General features: G+C 39.9%; 1 protein-coding gene across 8 annotated transcripts in view; it reads left to right on the top strand.

Annotated features, from left to right (window-relative positions):
• Positions 1 to 25,172, top strand: part of SYTL2 (synaptotagmin like 2) — a 62,527-nt gene that overhangs the window by 34,839 nt on the left and 2,516 nt on the right. For 3 of the 8 annotated variants that reach the window (XM_082042941.1, XM_082042940.1, XM_082042946.1), the window contains 15 exons: positions 5,048 to 5,120; positions 5,692 to 5,791; positions 6,834 to 7,715; positions 8,450 to 8,521; positions 13,677 to 13,778; positions 14,709 to 14,762; positions 16,017 to 16,064; positions 17,192 to 17,286; positions 19,615 to 19,734; positions 20,924 to 21,093; positions 21,683 to 21,785; positions 21,898 to 22,068; positions 23,072 to 23,150; positions 24,224 to 24,323; positions 24,824 to 25,029. In XM_082042941.1, coding sequence (XP_081899067.1) covers positions 5,048 to 5,120; positions 5,692 to 5,791; positions 6,834 to 7,715; positions 8,450 to 8,521; positions 13,677 to 13,778; positions 14,709 to 14,762; positions 16,017 to 16,064; positions 17,192 to 17,286; positions 19,615 to 19,734; positions 20,924 to 21,093; positions 21,683 to 21,785; positions 21,898 to 22,068; positions 23,072 to 23,150; positions 24,224 to 24,323; positions 24,824 to 25,029 — 2,375 coding nt within the window. The other 5 variants (XM_082042942.1, XM_082042943.1, XM_082042944.1 and 2 more) reach the window with 5 other exon arrangements.

The following is a 25,172-nucleotide window of genomic DNA, read 5'->3' as shown; positions in this document are numbered from 1 at the left end:
AGACCCAAACAATTCTTACTGAATGGACAGAAAATTCAGTTCTGGTAGATCTGTGTGTGTAAACTGCTGCGGGTCAAATCCAGCCCTGGGGCCACTTCAACTGCCGTTGAGTCAGGGTGCTGCTATGTTAAATGGAACACAAATCAGCCCACAACTATGTTCTTAAAATTAGCATAGTGATCTTTATCCCCACACCCCAGATACCTAAATTCAGTAAGGAAACTATGAACATTTTTTTTTTCCCTGGGTGTTATATCACCATGGTACTTGTCTTGTATTCCATAGGCTTTACAGGCCAGGTGTGAGAAATGTTTTTAAAGGTGTAACTTTGCACAGAATGAGTTTTCATAGGGTGACTCAGACTGTCAATATTACCTCTATTCAGTGATACCATCTGTCTATATGCTGAGTCTCAAAAAAAGGGCAATGTTAGGGGGTTTTCAGTTTCAAGTTGAGATTTTTAAGTTGTTTCCTTCCCTAGGCTAGAAAATACTCTTAACCTACCACCTTAACAGGTGACAAGTGCGGGTCCCAGAGCTCTGCAAGGTAAAAATTGGCACAAAAGCTGTAATTCTTAAAATCCCTGTAACTTTTCTGGAATAACAGGGCTGCTGGGATACCTAGATAAGGGTATCTTTATGAGGTGTCATTACATTACACTGCCTTAACTCACCAGATTTTCTGCCCTCCAGAGTGAGCCCAGGAAACCTTCTTTTTTGGAATGGGAGGCCGTTTCTGTCTGTATTGACAGCGCCTGCAAATCTATCACCCCTTTCTCCAGCTTTGCTTCTGCCTTCGCATTGTTGCCTCTTGGTTCCTGTCCAGTCTGGGTGGTGTTTGGGCCTTCATTGTGATTCTCAGCACTTTGTTTTGCTGAATTGCAGTGCAGGAATTCTTTTTAACCTGGGTGTATTTATCAACTTGGCTTCACGCACACTCTTAGATTAGTCTTGTGAATGCAGCGCATCTGGGAACTGTTCAGTTTTCCAATCTGTAAGGGCTGAGGGTCAACTTGTATTTTCAGACCCTTTGTTGTAAAACGTAGTTACAAAATCCTGGGTGTGTTTTTGTTACCTCCCGACCTGTAAAAACTGCAGACTGAAGAATGTCTTATCAGTTTCTTGCAGCCCAGGGTATACACCAGTATTTTCCTTGTTTAAAATGAGGGAAAGGTTGAAGAATTCTTAACCTAGACCTTTAAAAAAAAAAAGAAAAATCATGTTTGCCTTGTTGGGTAAATGAGACACAAAGTGTAGGAGCATGCAGATGCTCATAAAATAAATCCCACAAACTCAAGAACTTATAAAAGCAAGAACACAAACTCCAAATCAGTAGAACAAAGTTTCTCTAAGTATATGCATTTTCAAACTTAATCGTAGTTCTAATACTTTTTAAAAAACCAACAAAAGAAACAAAGAAAATTATGTAGAATGATATTTTTGAAAAATAAATTAAAAGTTGCAATATTGAGCTCTTTGAGAACTAGAAAATTATTTCTTCCTATTTAGGATCAGAGAAGAATCAAAACAATGATCTGTTATACCTGGTATGTACATATAAGAGGCTGCTGCAGTTAGTGTTAAAATATAAGAACAGATTATTTTTTCACCCATGAGATGGTTTCCATTACAAGCTCAGTTTGTGAAGTGGTCGAGGGTTTTGATTGTGGGGTGACAATAAAACCTTGGCAGATGTATTGTTAACCTCCTCTCCCCCCTCCCTCCCCCTTCCCACTCAGGACAGGCGATCGGGAGGAAAAGAAGGACAGAGAGAAGAGAGTTGGAAAAATTAAAAATGTTTTACTAATGCTACTAATAAGAATAGAGAAAATAATACAAAATATACAAAACAAATCTTGAAAGTCTCAGCAACTGCAGAGCCGGCACCCAAAGTCCTGGACTGGACTCTGCAGCCAACCGGAGCTGGATTCAGTCTGTCACTAGGCCTCAGTTTGCAGGGACGACTAACAAGGTCCTCTCCTAATGTCGGCCATAAGCAGAAGGGAAAAAAGGGAAGGCACGAGATCCTCGTGATCTCCCACTTTTATATGAAGTATTCACGTGAATGGGATGTTCTACACAGTTGCTCAGTTTCTTGGTCACCTGTTTCTAGTTGCCCCTCTCGCGAGATGTCCATCCATGCTTATCAATAACTTCGCATTCCATTGCTATGTTTACCAAAACATGTATCTGGTTCTCCAGGAAAATGCAGCTAATATGAAGGCTTTAGCTGACAGGCAAATTCACTAAAAGAGAAACTTGTTTTTTAACCAAACCAGGACAGAAGTTTGTATCCCTGTGCATTTGAAAAGATCTTTGGGTGAGGAGGCAGCTCCTGTTTGAACCCGGCACATTGTGAAGCTGGGAGCTGTTTTCTTGTCCTGAGGTACCACATCTGCCCTCAAACACGTTGTCTTCTGGGTTTGCTACTTACCCATCAATATCTGAAAGTCTTTTCACCCACGCCAAAGATCATTGACCAAAGAAATACTCAGTTCTGGAGTCTCCTTGTACATCTATATGGGAAAAACCACAGGGGTTGCTTTCCTTCCTAGCCTGAGGTCATATTTCCTACCTGGAGAATATTCATTTTCCCTGCCTTGTTCTGTTTCTCCTGTCATAGAATCATAGAATACTAGGGATTGGAAGGGACCTCGAAAGCTCATCCAGTCCAATCCCCCTGCCAGAGCAGGAACACCCAGATGAGGTTACACAGGAAGGTGTCCAGGTGGGTTTGAATGTCTCCAGAGAAGGAGACTCCACAACCTCCCTGGGCAGCCTGTTCCAGTGTCTGTCACCCTCACTGAGAAGAAGTTTATTCTCAAGTTTAAGTGGAACCTCAAAGTCATAAGTGGTCCCCAAAATCACAAGCATGTAAGTCGGTCAATGCCAGCGTTTTCTATATAAAGTTAAAATACTGAATGTGATTGTTATATGAAGACCATATTTAAATCCACATCTAACTTCAGTCTTCAAAAAACAAATTGTTTTCATACCTAAGATATTTAGATGAACTTAAATGATAAAAATCTGTTTTGGGAAAAAACCAAAAAAAGCAACTACTCTTGCATCATTCTGCAAATAGATGAAATATTTCTTGATGTAAGGTAGGAGCTGTCTCTTCGAGCTGTTTTAATTTCTCCTTACTTGGGCTATACTTAGTCAGGATCACAAGTAATAACTTACTTATGCTATCAAGCCACAGCTTTTATAGATCTTAATTGAAAGAGAATAGCTAATAAGATGTATCTCTGTGGGGATGTGTTGTCATCTGTGGCTTGTCACATCTTTACTACAATGGTGATGGGGTTCCTCTGATTTTTCTCACTTGGACACTTTGCAAAACTATTTTTAGCAGATTTTTGGCACTTTCCTCCACTTTGGTTTTGGTCCTAGAAAGATAAATGTAGGACAAGAATGGAGACAAAAACACTGATATTGTTTGGAGAGTGGGTACATTTATATAAAGCTTGCTCAAACATCTAAAAGATATTAAAAAATATGTTTTCTTTCATGCCAAGTAGAAGTTGCATTGAATTCTTCAACAGGCATCCCCGGGAAACTGATGGAACGACTTATCCTTGGTGCCATCTCAAGGCATATCAGGGATAAGAGGGTCATTAGGGGCAGTCAACATGGCTTCACCAAGGGGAAGTCGTGCTTGACCAAGCTCATTGACTTTTATGAGGACATAACACGATGGATGGATGATGGCAGAGCAGTGGATGTGATCTACCTTGGCTTGAGTAAGGCATTTGACACAGTCTCCCACAGCATCTTTATAGCTAAACTGAGGGAGTGCGGTCTGGATGAACAGGTAGTGAGGTGGACTGCTAACTGGCTGAAGGGAAGAAGCCAGAGAGTCGTGGTCAATGGGATGGAGTCCAGTTGGAGGCCTGTATCTAGTGCAGTGCCTCAAGGGTCAGTACTGGGGCCGGTATTATTCAATATATTAATCAATGACTTGGATAATGGAACAGAGTGTACTATCAGCAAGTTTGCTGATGACACCAAGCTGGGAGGAGTGGCTGATGCACCAGAAGGCTGTGCTGCCATCCGGAGACCTGGACAGGCTGGACAGTTGGGCGGGGAAAAATTTAATGAAATATAACAAGGGCAAGTGTAGAGTTTTGCATCTGGGTAGGAACAACCCCAGATTCCCGTATAAGTTGGGGAATGACCTGTTAGAGAGCAGTGTAGGGGAAAGGGACATGGGGGTCCTGGTGGACAGCAGGATGACCATGAGCCAGCACTGTGGCCTTGTGGCCAGGAAGGCCAATGGTGTCCTGGGGTGTATTAGAAGGGGGGTGGTTGGTAGGTCAGAGAGGTTCTCCTGCCCCTCTACTCCGCCCTGGTGAGACCACACCTGGAATATTGTGTCCAGTTCTGGGCCCTCAGTTCCAGAAGGACAGGGAACTGCTGGAGAGAGTCCAGCGCAGGGCAGCAAAGGTGATTTAGGGAGTGGAGCATCTCCCTTATGAGGAAAGGCTGAGGGAGTTGGGGCTCTTTAGCTTGGAGAAGAGGAGACTGAGGGGTGACCTCATTAATGTTTACAAATATATAAAGGGTGAGTGTCACGAGGATGGAGCCAGGCTCTTCTCGGTGACAACCAACAGTAGGACAAGGGGTAATGGGTTCAAACTGGAACACAAGAGGTTCCACTTAAATTTGAGAAGAAACTTCTTCTCAGTAAGGGTGACAGAGCCTGGACCAGGCTGCCCAGGGGGGTTGTGGAGTCTTCTTCTCTGCAAACATTCAAAACTCGCCTGGACGCCTTCCTGTGTAACCTCATCTGGGTGTTCCTGCTCTGGCAGGGGGGTTGGACTGGATGATCTTTTGAGGTCCCTTCCGATCCCTAACATTCTGTGGTTCTGTGAGGCATATCCCCTTGCTATGGAAAGAAGCTGATGAGAGCAGGTTGAATAGAAAACTTTAGGTACCAAGAGGTTCCATTTGAGTAGGAATAAATGAATTTTTGGCTTGCTTTTTCAAAAAGGATTAAAGTAATGCCCTGTTTGCTGAAGTTGTTATATGCTTTTCCTTTGCAGTTCTAAGCCAGTAATCTCTGTGTTAGACAAACCCGGGGAGAGAGCGCTGAAGGCAGCAGCCTCACCACTAAAGGTATGACTGCTTTTGAATGTAGCAGGAGTTATCCTTTACGTTTTGTGCTTTGTGCTTCAGCGGTAAAGATAATTAAAGATTTGAGGAAGAAAGATAAGAAGCTGGAAAAAAAAGAGTGTGTTTTTGTTTTGGAAAGAGATAACGGAAACCGCTAAGGTTTGAGTGCCGTAGTGCTGTTACGGCTATAGACAGTGGCTGTCTCTGCTTGACATTGTTTCCAGTGTCTTCAGCCACTGTAAAAATGGTCTTGCTGTGTTCCAATATCTCCAAAGTCACAGAAGTAGAGATAAAACTATTTAACTTGCATCAACTTGGGATTTTCAAGTGTCTTTAAGTGGTGGCTTATCTGTCCTGTTGGTGACATCAAAAAGAAAAAGAGGAGGCTTATCACTTGCACTTCTGATAGTTCCCTTGTTCTTATTATTTAATTTTTTTTGTCTTGTATCCAGTTTAAGGATTCTTTGCTGACTGAGTAGTGAGGCAGAGGAAATCACTACACGTTATCTTATTTTGTCAAGACTGTACTGATATGAAAATTCAACTGCAATTTTTATGTTCCTTCCTTTTTTAGCAACGGAGAAATCCATTTAACTTCACTGCTTCAGGGGATAACTTGAACAGTGGGGAAGCAGAAAACAGAACAGCCATTCTACCTCAGCCATCAAATAAGGGTAAATATACTTATTTAGCATAACCGTGAATTTCTTGGAGACATATATGAAATTATTTTTACTTTCATTGCTTCTCTTTTGTAAGATATCAAAGCCTGTTTTATCTTAACTACTTCAAGTTATCAACTAGTTTGTTTCAAACCCCATATAAAACACATGAATATAGTCAGGAAATGGCTGTTTATGTGACTAAATGGGTTTTGCTTCCTTTCTTGTACTCACAATTCTAGTCAGCACTCCTGAGAGGGCTGTTTGTCCTGAACGGCTGTTAAGAGAACAGAGAAATTTCCTTGATTTTGGCATAGATGTCTTTATGGCCTTCCAGTCATTGCTGCAGCTGGCTCAACAGAAGCAGCTTAACTCTCTTCGATCTTGATTTGTTTCTTTTGTTCACCCAGTTCTGTTTATTTTCGAATCCTCCCTTTCCTGCAGTATTCTCTGCAGGCAAGTAGCTGAGTGGTGATATATCACAATGCAGGCATTTGAAGTTGTAATTTACAGGCTCATATGTGCAGATTACTCTCCTGTCTCTGTTATGAAGCTTGCTAAGAGGAAAAAGGAAGACTTGCACATTAGGAATAATAAAACCAAACCAAAATGTTTTCCTAGTGGGACAACATTTCTGCATTTTACTTTGTAAAATATGAATGTGGAAACAGCAACTTGCAGAAAACGAAAGAGGCTGTTTATGTTCTGAACCTGAAGAGGCGTTTGCGTATTCAAAAGCTGCCCTTCCCTGCAAAGTTTGTCCTTTGCAGGAATAACACTGATCAAAAAATTGGTGTGCTTCCTATCTTTGGAATCACCGCATAGTTAATATTTGTAGAAAAAGAAATAACGGCAGGATTTTCATCTGTTAAAACTTCCAGTTACATACAAGTGAGATAAACACTTATGTTGAATTTCCGCCTGTGTTTTACTGCAGGTGTTTTTAGTAAACCAATATAATCACTGCGTTCTAGATCTGCACTGTCATGCCCCTCTGTTTATGCAGATGAATGTCATGGAAACTCATGATTTGTTTTCTGTATATGTCTTACAGAAATTTTGTCACCCTCAAAAGAGAGCCAACCTAAACCAAACTCAGTAAATGATGAAAAAGAGAAACACAAGAAGCCTTCTGCAGAGCCTACGGATGAATCACAGAAGGGACTAGTTAAGCGTCCTGTCCCAAAAGCTAGAAAATTAATTCACAAAGCAACAGATCCTGTGTCACAAAGAGAAGATCTTGTTCCAAAACCAGCCAAACGGACCGAGGGAATTAATGGTGTTGGAACACCACCCAGGGGCATTCTGAAGCGCAGTTCAAGTTCAAGTTCCACTGACTCGGAAGTTCGTGTTAGTCAGATGTTAGATGTTCAGAAGAAGAATGGTCTTCCTACTGCAACTATTTTTGAAGGAGAAGCTGAGAAGAACTCTCTTATGGAAGAAGCAGAAGACTCCACACAAATTTCACTGGAAAAACTAAAACAAGTGAGGTTCTCGTCTAGCACAGGCAAAGGAGAACCTCTGCAAAGCCCACGGCCACATCGCGGCAGAGAAAAAGGAGAGTTTGATTTGTTAGAATCTGATGAAATAAAGAGTAGTAGAAATGGCGCTATTAGAACAGATTCATTGGGGAATAAGCAAATTTCTGCTGTAAAGCCTTTGGGAACCCATTCATCAGCTTTACAAGTGAAACCGATAGATGGCTTACCAGGTGATACATCAGTGTCCGGTCCTCATGATTCTAGTAGGACAGTCTTCCTGGCAGATGAAACCTTGCAGATGGAGACAGTTACTCCTAAGAAACTTGCAACTCCACGAAAGGCCTCCAGCAATATCCTGCCAAATAGCAATAATGAACTGAGTGTTGATGAGACACGTGAAAATAAAGCCAACAAATTCTTGAGCCAGGAATCAAAGTCACACAAAAACTTTACTGGTAAGAGACTAATAGGAGTGAAGAACAGAATGCAATAGCAGGTAGCATGTCTTCCTTAATGTTCAAATCACTTGTATCTAAGAATTAACAGCTAGGAAAAAGAGTTAATAGGAATGTGCTACATACTGCAGAATTAAATTCAAAATCACTTTTTTGTATTTTAATGCTCAAATGTAGTCAGTATTTTTTAGATGATCTTTTGTTGGTATTCTTAAGAATTAACAATCAGATCAGAGCCTGGATAGGCACCTTTCTTGTGGATGGTGAAGGTGAAGTGGTGGCATTTGGATAAAACTCCTGTCATGACGCCTGGTAGATCTTTCTGCATGAGAACTGAAGAATCTGTACAGCTGTGGGCTGTCACTGGTAGTAACACAATTGTGACTTGGGGATTTGCTCGTGAGACTATACACAACTATGCTGGTTGTCCTTCCCATGTGTCCCCTTTCAATTTAGCCATTTCCTTTAGAATGGGGATAACCATTCTTATCTACTGGCACCCTAAAAGTAATAAAGTAATATGTCTAATCTTCCAGGAGGATATCTCAGTGCAGGAATTTATTTTTCAGTTCATTGCCTGCAGTGTGGTTCTTTCCAAAAACACAAGGGCAGAGCACTCTTTTCCATGCTAACAGTTAAAAAAAATCTGTTTTGTTTTGGTTTTTGAGATAGGTCGAACATTTGTAGAGCTGTGTGTCTGATTCCTAACTCTGATAAGTTCGTTTATGTTGTAGATCAACATCAGCTTTCTGCTGAGACAGAAACACATGAGGTGTCAAATACCAATTCTACAAGTCTGCAACAAGGTAAGCCTGATCTTGTTGAGGAGCAAGATGCTAAAACCACTTTGAACCCTGACAAGCATGCTGATGAACTCATGAAAGTGGCTGATGAATCTGTATCGAAAGTTTTAGATTGGTTTCAAAGAAGTTCTGGTACTGAAGATAGGAACCGTGTACCAGCTAGATCCCAAGGCAGGGAACATACAGAAGAAGTGGGCTTCTCAACCAGAACAGCAGCTCTTCCTATAGAACATGGTGGGCCTGGCCTGGATGGAAAAACAGAAGTTAAGGAAGAGTTACTGTTTGGAACGATTAAACAACAGAACAGCATTTCATCTACATCATTTATTTCAGAAGATACGCAACTGATAAAACAGAGGATGAAACCCAAGAAAGAGGAAGAGAATGGGGAGAAACATGACAAATCACTAACTGAATTTGACTGTATTAGAGTTGAAGAAAAAGAAAGTGGTCAAGAAATCAAGCAACAAAATAAAAAATCAAATCTTGTGGAACATCAGGGACACAAGCTACTAGCTCAGAAACGCAAATCAGAGAAGGCAATGCAGGAAAAAAGAAGACTAAGGGAGATTAGAGCATTTTGGGAAGGGGATAAAACTATCCCTGGTCATAGAGAGAAAGAAATTAGTGTCAATACAAATGCATCAGGTAATGGTGTATTGAAGGGTCTCAGAGGAAGTGAGAAAATAAACCCAGCTGCAGTATATCTACCTAATGGATCGGATGATCAAAGCAAGAATATGTTAAGAAGTGCTGAACTAAGTTGTGCAAGCCAGGCTTTAAGAAATGAACATCAAAACTCTTTTGAGTTTGCAGCAGGCCATGCAGTTGAAAGGCCAGAAAGAACACTTCCATCTGACGAAGTTCATGAATATGCAGAATTGCCAAAAGCCAGTAACTTGCAGCCAAGTGTTGGTGCCACTTCAGCTTCTCCCAAAATCAAAGACAAAGATGAAAAGGAAACACCTAAAGGAAAACTTACCGCTTGTTCCCAGCAGAAGCCCAGCTTCCAGGTTTTGTCTTTAAAAGAAAAAATGAATGAGCAGTCCAAGAATCAAATTTCAGATCCTTCACAGTTCCAGAGTCTGAGAAACTTCTGGGATACCAGAGTTAAATTACAGAGTAGCATTGATAGGGGAGGTGTTTCTTTGCCAAATAATACTAGTTCAAGAAGCTATGAAAGAAAATCAAATGAAGATAAAAAAGGCAGAGATAATGTGAACAAGCAAGAGTTAATTCAACAACAAACCCAAACATCAGAGACAGAAAAAACCCAGAAACTAGATTGTGTGGTGTGTGAACTGCCTCCAGGATCTCCTACCCTGAAAGGCCTCGATGTGATACGCATAAAAAATCCAGACTCTGTCCTGCTGGACAGAAAACCAGTTATCTCAAACCCCCAGGAAAAGATGGGTCTTCCAGAGCAAGAAGTTAAAGAATGTGCAGAAAAAGGTATTGTTTTATCAAAAGAACAACATGTTTCCTTGCAGTTACTCCAGTCACCTGGTGATAAAGATGCTTTAAAGGAGACAGCAGTAGATGATTGGGTATGTTTAGCTACAGAAAAAGTGGAGAACAAGGCTGCTTGGTTAGATATCAGTCTTCCTAAAGAGGAAGTTGCTGAAACTGTGGATAAGGTGGTTCTACCTAAAGCTGAGCTTGATGTATTTAAATTTGGCCTAAAGAAGTTAAAAGAGGAAGCCTTTGAGACGCCATCTAGCTTGAGCCTAAAAGAAAACATTTTGAAAGGGACAGCTTCTCACTCAAATCTGTGCAACATCTCTGAAAAAACAGGAGAACAGAGCCATGACGCTTCTGCTGTTGATCAAGAAGAAGAAATAAGCAAAAGCACAGGGGAAGTGAATGTGCCATCAAAAGATGAGCATGAAAACAGAAAAAGCCTCAGGGAACTGATTAGGGAATTTGAACCTTTCCATCTACGACATCGTATAGTAGACAAGGATGATACACTTGAGGGTTCTCAGAGGCCTCAAAATGGTTTGCAGAACCTGCTCAGAGAGAACTTTGCATCTCAACCTTCTGAATATAGAAGGGTGGGAATGAAAATATCCAATGACAAAAACAGTATATCACAAAGTAATTGTTGTGTAGAATCAACACACCCAGAAGATATCGGTCATCCTGAAGAGGTCAGAGAGACCACAGAAAGGTCTGTTGCCTCACCCAAGGTCAGTGGCTTGAGTTCTGCTTTAGAGAAGCTGCTCAAGGAGACCTCTGAAATGCCACCTCCTAAACCAAAGCGTGCCTTTAACACAGTACAGAGAGCTGCTGAGATGGAAATTAAAGGCATGACCTATAAGAACGATGGAGAGTTTTTGCAGGAAATTGGTGAGATCATAGAAAAGTCTGTTGCCCCATCCAGGGTCAGTGGCTTGAGTTCTGCTTTGGAGAAGCTGCTGAAGGAGGCCTCTGAAACACCACCTCCGAAACCAAAACGTGCCTTTAACACAGTACAGAGAACTGCTGAGACAGAAATTAAAAGCGTGACCTGTGAGCACGATGGAGATTTGCCACAGGAAATTGGTGAGACCATAGAAAAGTCTGTTGCCCCATCCAAGGTCAGTGGCTTGAGTTCTGCTTTGGAGAAGCTGCTGAAGGAGGTCTCTGAAATGCCACCTCCTAAACCAAAACAGACTGACGGCACAGTACAGAGAACTGCTGAGATGGAAATTAAAGGTATGACCTATGAGCATGATGAAGAGTTGCTGCAGGACATCACAGAGACCATAGAAAAGTCTGTTGCCCCATCCAAGGTCAGTGGCTTGAGTTCTGCTTTGGAGAAGCTGCTGAAGGAGGCCTCTGAAACATCACCACCTAAACCAAAACATGCCGTTAACACAGTACAGAGAGCTGCTGAGATGGAAACTAAAAGCGTGACCTATGAGCATGATGGAGACTCACCACAGGAAATCAGAGAGACCATAGAAAGATCTGCAGTGTCCAAAGCTGAATGCGGAGTGTTTGATGTTAATTTGCAGAAGCTCCTGAAAGAGGTCTCTGAAACAACAGCTTCTATACTGAAAAATATGGATAAGAAAATGCAAGGTAAAATACAGACTAGTCAAAGTGTGCATGCTGCACACCAACAAGAGAGAGATCTTCCTCAAGAAATACAAGAAACAGTAGAAAAAACTTCTGTTTCAAATATTGCAAAATTTGGTGAATTCAGGTGCTCTTTAGAAAATCTTATTCGAGAAGCATCTGAAATTTCATCTCCAATACCCAAAGAGTCACATAAACAAGAAATGTTTGGGGAGCTTATGTTTCCATCACAAAAAGAGACTCTACTTATGGCAATGTCACAGCCATATAACGCTTTCAGTAGCTACCATACGGAGATGAAGACAACTGACAAAGGGGGAGCTCCAGAACAAAATATCAAAACTTCAATACATGATCCTGCAGTAAGTGGAACTGAAGATTCTAATTTTCCTAAAAGAAATGGAGCTATTAATAAGGTAGAAAAGAAAAACACAGCTCCAGTTGATCTCTCTCTCTTGCAAGGAGATACCAGTACGATTGTGATCAAGCCATTCAAGATAAATGAAAAAGGAAGGAGAGATGAAAGCACATCCTTGGATGACTCTGAAAATAATTCAGAATTTAAAGCACTGTTGGAATTCAGAAGAGCAAGCACACCACTTACAGATGGGAGCAACTCCCCCCAGCCAGAAGCAGCTCAACTCTCCTTAATGTTTCAGCGTGAGGATAATGATGAAGAGGAAGGGGATGGCTCCAATTTGGGATCCAAGTTTTCAGATGAAAACTCTGATTCCCTCTCTGGAACCCGAAGTTCAATCTGTGAGCCGTTTGATTTCTAAAATTCATGGTGCTGGGTTGTTAAATATGGCTACGATTTTTTGGTAGCCAACTTAAAATACGACAATCGAAATCTGTGTGATACTTATTTTCTAATTGAATCCTTTGGATATTAGTTTGTGAAGGATGGCAAGAACCAATTAAGTCCTTTAATTGGAAAGTGTTTGACAAACACATGCTACACTTGAGTAAGCCTTTTTGGTAAGGGGAATTTAGCAGCATGAATGAATCCCATCAGTCTTCATGATTTAACCTTTTCTTCCTCCCCTCTGATATTGCCTTCAAATTAATAACATTGTAACACCCCAAACTTGGTATTTATTTTAAATATTCTGGATTAAAGAGGAAAAAAAAAATGGCTGACTGATTTAATTTTTTAGTTTGACCAGTTAGTCTTCAAAGTTACATTCTTACGAGTGGAATGGCTGATTATAAAGACAATAACAATACTCGGTGCTATTTAATTTAGCGTTGCTGCCTGTTGCACTACAAGTGGCCATATAAATGAAGTGGTCTGGTTACCAGGATTCTCATTATTTGGTTGAATGGCAGCTCTGGTCAACATACCGTGTATGACAGTCATTGAAGGGCTTAAGGCAGAGGAGATAATGTAGCCTTTTTAATTTGCTCCTGAGAGACTGGGAATGTTTTCTTCACTGGGAGATTCTGAGAAATGTCTGGAGTTTCCAGCACCTGCTGACTCAAGTCTTGAGCCTATTTTGAAAGTGAGATACCAACAGAGGTCAGTGAAAACTCAAGACAAATGAGGAAAAATGAAACCTAATTTGTTTTTACCCATAATGACAGTGTTGCTGCCTATAAGGCCTGGTTGCTCTGCTGGTGGTGACAAGAGTCTAAAGTGGTTGTTGCTCAAGTGTTGAAACAAAGTGAATTTCACTGGGGAGAAAATACAGTGGACAAATTTACGCAGAAAGAAAAACCAAAGCTATTACCTGTTTTATGCTGGTTCATAACAAGATGGTTACAAAATGGTCTGAGTTTATCCCATGTTGTTCTTGGACAATTAAGACAATTAATACTTGCCCCAAGTTGCCTTATTAGTCAGTACAGACAGCGATACCTACACAGGGGAAATCAACCAACCCGCCTCTCTCTGCTGATGGGTCAGAGAGTTAAAGAGAGTGAATGGATACTTAAAATTAGACACTTACTTTGTTTATTTTGTATTTTTGTTGAATGTTCACTGTCTTTGTTAAAGGTCAAAATAGATTCTCATGAGAAATCGGTATTTGGTTTCTTAGTGACTTAAAATGGCATGTCTATGTGTGCAGTGTTCATGTGTTTTGTCTTGTAACAGGTTCAGAAGAAGAATTAAACCCTGTATTGATGGCTTTGAAAAGGAGTGCAGATAGGAAAATGCCTTCCAAAAGTCTAGAGGACATTCCATCAGCCACCTCAAGTGAGCACAAAGCTTGTGTGTGTCTCCCATGACCCCCAGTTTGGCCTAACACGCTGTTCTTCCATACAGCTTTGCCAAATAGCTTTTTTGTCTTTGCTTCTTTATAAGCAGTGTGGAGTTTGTACTGTCAAACTGAATTCTTTCCTCATACGGTTTAGTTTTCAGTTCTTTCTGTTGATTTTCAAACAACACGGGTCTATGAAGCAGACATCTTCAAAAAATGCACTGTGGTAATCAGTGATGAACTGTTTCTTGGATAGTTTTTCATAGTGAAAGTATTGGCAACTACCCAAACCAGTAATGAGCAACAACTGACAGTGGAAGTACAAAAAATTCCTATTAGCTTAATAGTGTTTCACCTGTGTACTCTAGCAGTTAATATACCAAACCAACTGTAAGAGAATACAGTGAGACACCATTATGCTTGGAATTCATTCTTGACTTCCCTCTGTAGCCTCCTAAGATTATTATTATTATTTTTAATGATTATTCCTGTCTCCACCCAGTCCCTTGCTGTTTTCCTGCTTATCTCATGTCTAATGGGGAAGACATAAACTGACCTTGTGTTGGTAGCAGTGTGGAGGTGTAGATTTTGAAATATGTTGGCTGTAGTTGGCAAACTACTCTTCTAATACAACTGACGCTATTGCTTGCTTCGGACTAGTTCTAGGTTTTAGGCTTGCACTAACACTGCAACAGCGCAGCGATAGAAACTGTGTCAACACCAGACTGCTGCTGGCATGTAGGCTTCAAGTAGTGTGTCAAGTACAAAGCATCTCTTGAATTTAACCATTCCCGTGGCTCTGCTGGTTTGTTTGGGGTTTTTTGTCCTCATTACTCTTAATTCTGTGATTAGCATTGCCATCCATTTTATCATACCAAACAGCTACATTTCTAACAGTGTGTTACTTTTTTCCTGCACAGATAAAGGAAAAGGAAAAGTAAATAATCCAAAGGAAGAATTAGCTCTTAGTGCTGAAGATGGTAAATATCTTTTGTGTCTGCATGGAAGCTCATTGTTTTTTTTCAATAGTCTCTGTTTGCTCACGAAGGAGTCTTGAAACCAAGAATTATATTGTGCTTTTAGACTTGATTAATTTCAGCATCACTGAAATGCTTTTGCAGAATTTTGTTGTGTTGTTTTATTCTTAAGGAATATATTCATGTTACGTCTTGCTATATCTGTAGAAACTCTGTGCCACCTACCAGTGTGTTATTTTGGCCTTTGGTCATTCAGCCTGTGAAACAGTTACCAAAATAACTGAGAGCTTTGAACATTAGCTCAGTTGAAAGAGTTGACCTAAGGAGATATTGAATTTATTTGTTCATCTGTTTCATTATAAGATGCAAAATGACTTTTGCTCATGCAAAACACCGTTCAGAATACACCAGTTGAACAGGGGCAACTCTTACAAGCCCTGTCTCCACTCAGCAAAGCAGAATTGCTCCAAGCAACAGATGAACTGCTAGATCAGTTACTGCTGATATATCGTCAATACATTAGTGCATTACATGTGCCTTGCTGTTAATTTTTTCTCTGTGCCTTTAGAAATCCCAAAACTAAGCAAAATAAAAGCATACCTGTTCCAAGAACATGTCAAGATGAACACAATAGAAAACCATCAAATAACATTGAATATGGTGGAATATAACACGCAATTCTTTCTTCACTGCATTGAGGCACTGCAGTTTTTAAAAATAACTGTGCACAGTTGCAGTTATTGTCATGTTTTAGGTGCTTAAAAGCATTTTGCATACTAGTGGCCTATAATATAAATAGGATTATCATAGCATAATAGGATGCACACAATGTCCAGTAAATTAACAAGGCTCAAGTATGGTGCTGCACTTTGCTTTCAAATGGAGACCTCTGAAAGCGTGATATATTTTAGATATGGAATGTGTAGACACTTATCTGAAAAGGGTGGTGGTTTTTTGAGTTACATTTATTAACAGTGAAGTTTGGAGAAATGCCAAAGAGTCAAACTGATAGCTGTACAGACAGAATAAGGCAAGTTCTCTTGAAAATACTATTCATGATTTTTGCTTTGCTTAGCTTGTATACTCATGTTACCTTTGTTATGATCCAGCTCCTCAAAGGAGGGCAGTGATGCAAAACATAGAAACATATGGGGCCTGGGGAAGTCAAAAACTTCCCACATATAACATATATTATTGCTAATTATAACATTGCAAAGCTGTTTGTGCTACTGAATGACTCTTGTCAATACTGAGCAGGTCCGAAACCTGATCAGCATCAAGAGAGGAGTATAAATGCAGCAGGAAGTGAGTAACAGGATTCTTCCAGCAGACCATGGAGAGTCTTCTCCACTGATATTTAAACTAATACATTTAAAACCCTTCTTTATTTAACAACTAACAAGTGACACATCTGGACTAGATACTTGCTCAATGAGGAAACTGCATCTACCTTCATACTGACAATAACTGATATGTTGAGAACTTTTTGAGCTTCAACAGCAAAAGCTGAACTTGCACCTTGTAAACAATCCCATTGTGTGCGCAGTGTTTCTTTTTACACGGTAGATACGTGCCCCTCCGCCTGTTTGATGCTAAATAATTCTCTTTCATATGATATTCAGCGTTGGTGCATTTCACAGTGTGTATCCAATCCAAAGATACAGAGCCTTAGTGCATTATTAAATATAAGTGGGGTTAGAGAATGGAAAATTCTGAGAATTGAGGCCTTACCGCAAACTGGATTTTTGCAAGGCTAGCTTGTGCAAGTAGGTTTTGTGCAGTGAAAGAACATGGAAGTGAAGTTCAGTGGAGCTATACAAAAGTTGAAGAGATGTGCTGCAAAAAAATGCATAATTAATGAGATATGAATCTTAGAAATAACCAGGAATACTTAGAACTTCCTTGTTCATGTCTAAAAATTGCTTGATTTACACAAATGTTCTTATTGTCATTAATTTGAGTAAATAAAAGAACAGAGCTTGGCTTCTTATCAAGAACTCAAATGACTTACCAAGAACTCTAATGTCAGTGACGATATGATTAGTGCGTGGGTTGATTTATCCTTGTTCTAGGAAGAAAATCTGAATGGTAAACTGAAGATGTTTTCTTTATCACATTTGATCAGAATTTACGTGCAGCACCCAGGCTTGTACATCTTGTCAAGCAATGTAGATGTTTCTGCTCCGGCCAGGCAAAGTTCTTTGGTTGGCATTATAGGAGATGTCAAAGTAGATCATCTTTCCTAATGAAAACTTCTCTGAGTCCTAGTTGAGGGGGAGAGAAGGGGGAATCTTGCATCCAAGTTGTAAACTGGTTGTGCATGTGCATGTGTTTCATCTGAAGCTGTTTGTTTCTAACCACGTCCTCTATGGAATCTCACTGTTTCGATGCACAAACTTATTTTTGAAACCTTTTGAATTGCTGCTCTTCAGTTTCCACAGTGCCTTCACAGCCCCAGCAGCTGTTTTCCAACCCTGAAAAACTCAAAGGACTGAGCAAGTCGGTACCATCGTTCCTACAGGAAGAGGCAAGTTCCATCTCTGAAATACTGTAACTAAAACTTTTGATTACTTTTGATTACTTTTGATTTTGCATTTGCCCAGCAGTGCTTTCCAGGGTCTGCCAAGTCAGTTCACTATTGGACCATGGCATGGAGCTGAGCTTGTGCTGTAACAATCAGCAGATGATCCCAAACCTGTGGCTAATTAACCTTTCAAAAGCTTTAGGCCAGTAACTAGAGGTTTATTCTTACTGTACAGCTCAACATACAGAGCATGTTTTATCTAGGAGATGGAAGCACGGTGAATGCTTGCCGTTATTCCCAAAGGCAATCTCCGTCCTTAAACTAACAGGTCATTTTTTATCTTCAGCCAATTAAAAAGCTTATTCCCGCGGGTTCTGAATGAAACAATCTGACGAATGCTTGAAAGCCAAAGGACTATATGTGATCAGTCTGGTCACGGTAGAAAGTGTTTAGGGATGGTTCATATTTATATTCTAAGAAATTGTCAGCACCTAAATCTGTTCATTCTCCCCCCACAAATTTATATTTAAAATTATGGTTAGTTCAATACTGCCTTGAGTTATCAAGCTCACAGAATGTATATCTATAAAAACAGTATGTATGTATATCTGCCCTGGAGTTTGTCATCATTGACATACCATCTGGCCAATACAAAGCACAAAATTAATGAACAGATAACATAAATCTGGTAGAAATAACAGGCTAGAAATAAGCATTGTAGACACTATGTAGTCATGGTGGTATTAACACTCATTTCTATGTGTTAGCTCAGTGCTGGAATTATTTTTAAAATAATGAATTCTGATAATAACATACTTTATAATTAAAGAAGAAATACAAAGAAATCTATATCTTAGAGTATCTGTGTCTTTTCCTTCTGCTTTAAAGAGATAACAGGCTAAAAAAATTAAGGGTTCTCTACTTGTGAATAGTAACAGTATTCTTATTTAACATTTGGAATTAACTTCAAAAAACCAACAAACGAAACCCCCCAAAAACCAAACCAACACATGTAGTGTGTTCTGGAGGCACGCAGTCACCTCTCTGCTTCATCCTTGTCTCTCAACTTCCAGACATTCCACAAAGCTTCCTGAGAAGAGCTCTGACTGTTCCTATCCAGGGAGCAAGCTCTGAGTAGATTAAGGAGAGGGTTGAAAGCAGAACTGGGTTCAATCCTATGTCTCTCCTGCTGACATGTTGTGTGGAGAGCAGCAAAAATGGTCTTAGGGAGCTTTATCTCCTTCCTCTACAAGAGGGTCGGGGATATTCCTGTCTTTCAAAGAGTCCATGTAGCAGGACTGATTATCACACTACTTAACAGCTACTTCACTCCCTAGATTTATTTTGGACAGTCCCAAATATCTCTCTCCCAAACAGTTTTTCTCTCAAGGAGTCTTGCCCCAGGTAGGGTGGACATTAGTCAGCCCCTACCTTTGGCTCTGAACTGGAGAACAATCCTGGCGGTGCAAACATGGCCAGAGAAGCTACAATCAATAAATCTCTATAAAGACTTCTTCAAAATGCTTATATGCTCGATATTTATTTCTATAAATATTCATTTTCTTAATGTGTGTAGAAATTGCTGTTTACTGGTTTTGCATCTGTTAATAGCAGATCTCTGACAGCAGTTCAAAACTGTAGAAAGGAAGGGGGAAGCTGTGTGAGTTGTTCGCGGTGGAACACACCAGGGAGGTGATGGTTTCTCTGACAGCTTTGCAGAAGAAGATGCCAAAGCACACGTGGGAAATAAAGCATCGATACTTTAGTACAGGGGAGACAGAATGGGGCTGTAAGCACATAACCTGATAATGACCAAGTAAACCAAAACTGCTTTTGTTCTTGCAAGAAGGGTGTTCTGCAAAAGCCATTACCTCATCCAGTGCTGTTCTGCTGGGCATGTTACCATCCAGCTAATTGCCTTGAAGAGAGAGTCTACGGAATTGATGGTATTTGCTATGTGACAGAAAGGGACTGGTAAAACACCTTAGCACTATCACTTGCATAAGCTTATGCAGGAGAGAGTGAAGTAGAGAAGTTGAGTTTAATTGCCCCAATAAAGCTAACTTGGTAGTTTTTTGTCGCATTGCTGGGTGCATTGCCGCTTTAAAAAAGTTTCAGTGTAGGTTTTCTATCAGAAAAATTCACTTACAACTCTTTTTTTTAAGTTCATGGCCTAATTTAAGAAATATTAATTACTCATATTGTACTACAAGGGGATTTAAATTAAGGTATTCACTGAGTCCCAATCCGCATTAAAATTGTTTGTTGTTTTTTAATGTTCCTCGTGACTGTAAAGAACCTACACAGACGTTTTCTGTGATGTTTTTGTAGAGCGATGACAGAGAGACAGATACAGCATCAGAAAGCAGTTCTTCCCTCCGCAGGATCAAGAAGAGTCCCAGCTCTCTAACCAATCTTAGCGGCTCTTCTGGCATGGCCTCCTTGTCCTCTGTATGTAAACCAAAGCCTTGTTTTAATGGCACTTTGCTTTTGCTAATCTCTTTGGTATTGTTTCAATATACATCTTATCTTTCCTCCCTTGGCATCTCTGTCTCCTCCTTTCCCTCTCTGTTATGTGAACCTTTGCATGGAATTGCCTAACAAAAAAAAAAAAAAAAAATCAAATAAAACTGGTTTTACTTTTCTCATTTTCTAAGAATATGCTGGAGCCTGTTCAGGACTCCACTGTGCAGCATTCTCTACAAACACTGAACAGAGAGATGTTTTTTACCCTAGCAGCTCACATTTGTAGCTGAAAGTAGGGATTGATTTATATAGAACAAATATTTAGAAAAGGAGAAGGGGGGTGGGGGAGAAATAAGTGAAAGAAAGAGACATTATTTGTATTCTTTGCAGAGAGAGTGGTCAGGCATTGGAATGGCTGCCCAGGGAGGTGCTGGACTCACCGTCCCTGGAGGTTTTTAAACTGAGATTGGACATGGCACTTAGTGCCATGATCTAGTCAATGGACTGGAGTTGGACCAAGGGTTGGACTGGATGATCTCTGAGGTCTTTTCCAACCCAGTCGATTCTGTGATTCTGTATGTGAGGTGCATAATTAAGTCAGTGAACTAGCTAACCAAGACTCATTAATTTATGCAGACTTACTGGGAAGAGAATTTTTGGGAAAGGTATTGAGATTTAAAAAAATGTGTACATCCTTCTCTTTCTACCTGTGAAGGGTTTGATTTTCAAGTCTGTTTTGTTTAGGCACCTAATTCAACCACAGACTTTATCACTGATTTTTTTGTTGGTATTTTCAGAAGGCCTGTTCTCCTAAACTCTTAGGCTCTGCTTTCTGCAAGGAAGATCAGCTGAAGAGACAGAGAATTTCTAAGATCTGATTATAGGCAATATCTGGATCTACAGCATCCTGTCACTTCATTTCTTCCATCTCAATGCAATAAAAACATCCCAGTTTTTGTAGAAAACTTGGCCTAACACCTTTGATTTATGAATAGCTTTATTTTGTTAATCTGCTTGCTGAGAACCTTGTTTAATAATAACAAAATGCAATGGACATTACATCTAAAAGGACACAGTTGATTTTCTTTTTAATTGTCTGAATTCTAAACATAACTTTTACTCTAATCTGGTGAAATGCAAAAATCACACCAATTTTTCTTATTGTGTGATACAGGTGAGCGGAAGCCTAATGAGCATCTATAGTGCAGACTTTGGCAATGTCGATGTGAAAGGGAACATTCAGTTTGCTATTGATTATGTAGAACAGCTGAACGAGCTCCATGTTTTTATTTGCCAATGCAGAGACTTGGCAGTGGCAGATGTAAAGCGACAGCGTTCAGACCCGTAAGTACAGAGAATATATTTATTTCCTAATGGAAGCTTTTCTTTTAATGTGAAAATGAAAAGTGATGTTTTTTTCCGATCTCTATAACCGGTTGGAGTAAACAACCCAATAAATAAATGAAGAGGCTATAACATGCTTTACGTGGTTTTCCACTCTGAACTGGATGTAGAATTACCACTGTAAATTGGTATGCATATTAACACGGGAGGTTCAAACTTTTAAGAATATGAAATTCTCTTTTAAAATTCAACTTTCGAGATGGTAAATCTTGCTTTGATAAGGTTTCAATAGGATTAGAGCCTATAAATATGATATCTAGGCGTACTATAGTTAAATATTCTGTATTTGTATGCGTTGAAAAGACACTTGAACAGATTTCACCCCAGTAGAAGAAGGTTAATGTCCCACTTTGGGAACTATTATTATACTTTACCATTACTGTTCTACTTCTTAAATATAATGAGCTGAAAAACATAATGGCTAGTTAAGTGGATTTCTTTTATTTTATAAGCAAATACTTGTGTATTTTGTAAGGGAAGGTGGAAGGAGTGTTTCCTTGCTCTTCTTACCAGCCTGTTTAAATTTTAGGTATGTAAAGACCTACCTGCTTCCAGAGAAATACAAGCTGGGCAAACGGAAGACGTCTGTGAAAAAGAAAACTTTTAATCCAGTCTATAATGAAATACTGCGGGTATTTATCAAACTATTTCCAGACGTGAAATACTGCACACATGAAGTATAAGGAACCATAACTTTTAGGGTTGTTTTAACTGTTTTTTCCCCTCATTTTTTCCTCCTGGCAGTATAAAATTGAGAAGAGTCTCCTAAAGAACCAAAGCCTTAATATTTCTGTCTGGCACAACGACACCTTTGGGAGGAACAGCTTCCTTGGTGAAGTGGAGCTGGATTTAGGAACCTGGGACTGGAGTGATAAATCCAACAAGCAGATCAACTGGTTTCCGCTCAAACCAAGGGTAAGTTGCCAAGGGTGGATTAGCTGGTTTGTATTTTCTGCTGTGTAAGTGTAAATCCAAGTCATTTACTTAGGCCTAGTCTTGTGCGTTCTGTGGTTTTTGTGTTGGTTATAATCATAAATACCTCTTTAGTGGTAAAGAGAACAAACAGTTCTGAGGCTTCTATTAGTCTAGTAAGTAGCTCGCTGTTATAGTAGGGAAAACTTGCTCATAGTCCAAAGAACAGGAATTTCAAGGTATTTTTTCACTCACGTCATCTTGCTGCAACAGATACCTGAAGGCAATTGTTCCCTCAGTATGATGTAAACCTACTGAGAATATGGAGTAAGTGCAGCAACATTTTAATATCAGATGTAAAGATGACTTCGGTGTTTGGATGCCTCTTGTTAATGGGCTTCAACCAAAATCTAGTTCGTTCCAAAATGAGCTCATTCCAAAGTTTTATAATTTGTAAAACAAAACCAGAATACCATGGTAGGATAATGCAACTGATTTAAAAACTGGTCTGCAGAGATAAATGTAACCAAGTATTAACAGGTGCCAGGTTCCATCTATAGACGGACCATGACTCTCTATGAAGAAGTGAAATATTCTTGTGCCTTTTTGCAAGATGAATGTTGTTGAGGCTGATTTTTGATCAAAACATTCCACCAGAAAAGAGTTTATTAAATATTATTATTTCTGTTGCACAAAGAGTAAGTTTCCTGTTTGAAAGAGCCTGTGTTCTAGTTTTAAGTAAGTGGAAAAGATGCCCCCTCAAAGCATTTTAGCCTCTCCTGGATCTTATTTTCTGCTTCTGGAAGAGCTTTATATCTGAGGTGCTGTCAAGTGGTTAAACTTGCCCTAAAATCTCTCATGCGCTGTAAAGTGAGGAAAGTCTAATGGATAAGGAAACAAGAAAAAAAAAGTTGCTTCATGTAGCAGTGGAAAACTTTGCATTGTAAAACTCTGTGCATGAACTGCAAGGTTTGAGGTTTTTTTTTTTTCCCTTCTTAAATTTTAGACTTCAACAATGGCTCCTGAACTAGAAAACACAGGGGAAATGAAACTTGCTCTCCAGTATGTCCCACACCCTGTTGGAGGTATGCATTGCTGCTTTGCTTTGGTTTGCTTTTTTGTTTTTTTAGGATCCCTTTACAGATATCTAAAGGGTGAGTGTCAGGAGGATGGAGCCAGGCTCTTCTCGGTGACAACCAATGGTAGGACAAGGGGTAATGGGTACAAACTGGAACACAAAAGGTCCTACTTAATATGAGAAGGAACTTCTTCTCAGTGAGGGTGCCAGAGCCTGGACCAGGCTGCCCAGGGGGTTGTGGAGTCTCCTATTCTGGAGACATTCAAACCCACCTGGACACCTTCCTGTGTAACCTCATCTGGGTGTTCCTGCTCCGGCAGGGGGGTTGGACTGGATGATCTTTTGAGGTCCCTTCCAATCCCTGACATTCTGTGATTCTGTGATCTCTTGTTGTTTTTAATGTTACTGCAGAAGAAATGACCTCATTCTTATAATCTTGGATTTGTAATGCAGTCTGCATGTGTAACAAAATTCTGTTTTCTCACTAACATTTTTAGGGATTATAAATCATCAGGCAGGTACTGTGATATGCTATATAGACAATGTCAACACACTAAATTCAAGCAAAGTAGAAAATAGCAATAAGTTTTTAGAATGCAGCAATTTATAGCAGTATGATCTGTTGGTTTAATCTTGTCTGGCAACTGATAACTGGCTGCTCTGACAGTGAAGACAGGTCAGGTCTTCAATACAGTCAGTTAATAAGAATCAAATATGTTAAGAGGACAAAAGAGCTTATTTGAAGGTACAAGCGGCAATAAATGCAAACATCACATAGACTGAAGATAAGCTGATCTCTTTATCTAGGAGGCTTGGAAAGAGAAGACCAGTAGCACCTATTTGTTTAGCTGTAGCAGAACAAAAGTCACTGTAGGAATCCAGACACGATGTGATCTTGCGGTACTTTGATAGGATAAAAATTTCAGCATCAAGAGGGATGTTGACTTAAGATGTGAGATAATGAGAGTCTAGGCTGAATATCACCTCTGGAAATGGGCAAGAACTGCTGCATCATAGAAATTACCTTTGGGAGGGATCTACATGGCTTAATTAGAGGTATTGTTTCATTTATTTTTACAGGAAAGAAGGCTCCATCTACTGGTGAGGTCCACATCTGGGTAAAGGAATGTCGTGACCTTCCCCTCCTGAGAGGCAACAGGCTCAACTCTTTTGTTAAGTGGTAAGAACTGTGGTTGAAGTCATCACATGCGGTGGCCTTAAAATGCTACTGGCTGTGAGAGCATGGTTTAGCTTAGCAAATCGTGGGAGGAGACAGAAGTGAGAAGCATAGTTGTATTTCTTCCTTCTTCCTTTCCACAAAAAGACTAAAAATGTAAAAGAGACGAGAATAACAAGATGGTCGGGAAAACTCTGCCAGCAATAAAAAGGTTTCAACGTCATTAGTGACAATACAGCAAATAAACTTCTGTGCCTCGTCCCCACCTGACTTCCCCTTCCCTTCCATCCTCTGAAGCACAAGGGTGGGTACACACTGCCAGTATTTCTTGGGACTGAGAATATGACCTTTTGAATTAGTCTCTATGATGCTAAAGCATCGCATCTTCAGTCACGTTCTAACATTGAAAGGATGGTGTAATCAGTAGTTTTTTGTCTATTCAGTATGTTTAATGCAGGTGACACTGTGCTAGTGGAAACTGACAATGCTTTCTCTTTCCGAAGTACCATTCTTCCAGATACGAGCAGAAAAAGTCGCCAGAAAACAAGAACAGTGGCAAAAACCACAAACCCGGTATTCAACCACACCATGGTCTACGATGGCTTTAGACCAGAAGATCTGAGAGAAGCCTGCATAGAACTCACAGTCTGGGACCACAACAAACTGGCCAACCACTTTCTGGGAGGTCTCAGGATAGGCCTTGGAACAGGTACTGGATAATTAACACACTAATCCTTAATTTACAAAATACAGTCTTTTCCTTTTTCCCCCCTCTTCCTTTCCATTTCTTCTTTTTCTCTAAAGATCACTGAACAGCCTTTCAGTTATTCATTTAGTGAAGAGTTTTATTCA

This window comes from Streptopelia decaocto (genome assembly GCF_964273445.1).
Source record: "Streptopelia decaocto genome assembly, chromosome: 1".
NCBI classification, from domain to species: Eukaryota; Metazoa; Chordata; class Aves; order Columbiformes; family Columbidae; genus Streptopelia; species Streptopelia decaocto.
Note: the sequence above shows the minus strand (reverse complement) of the source record. Positions and strands in the feature narration are given on the sequence as shown.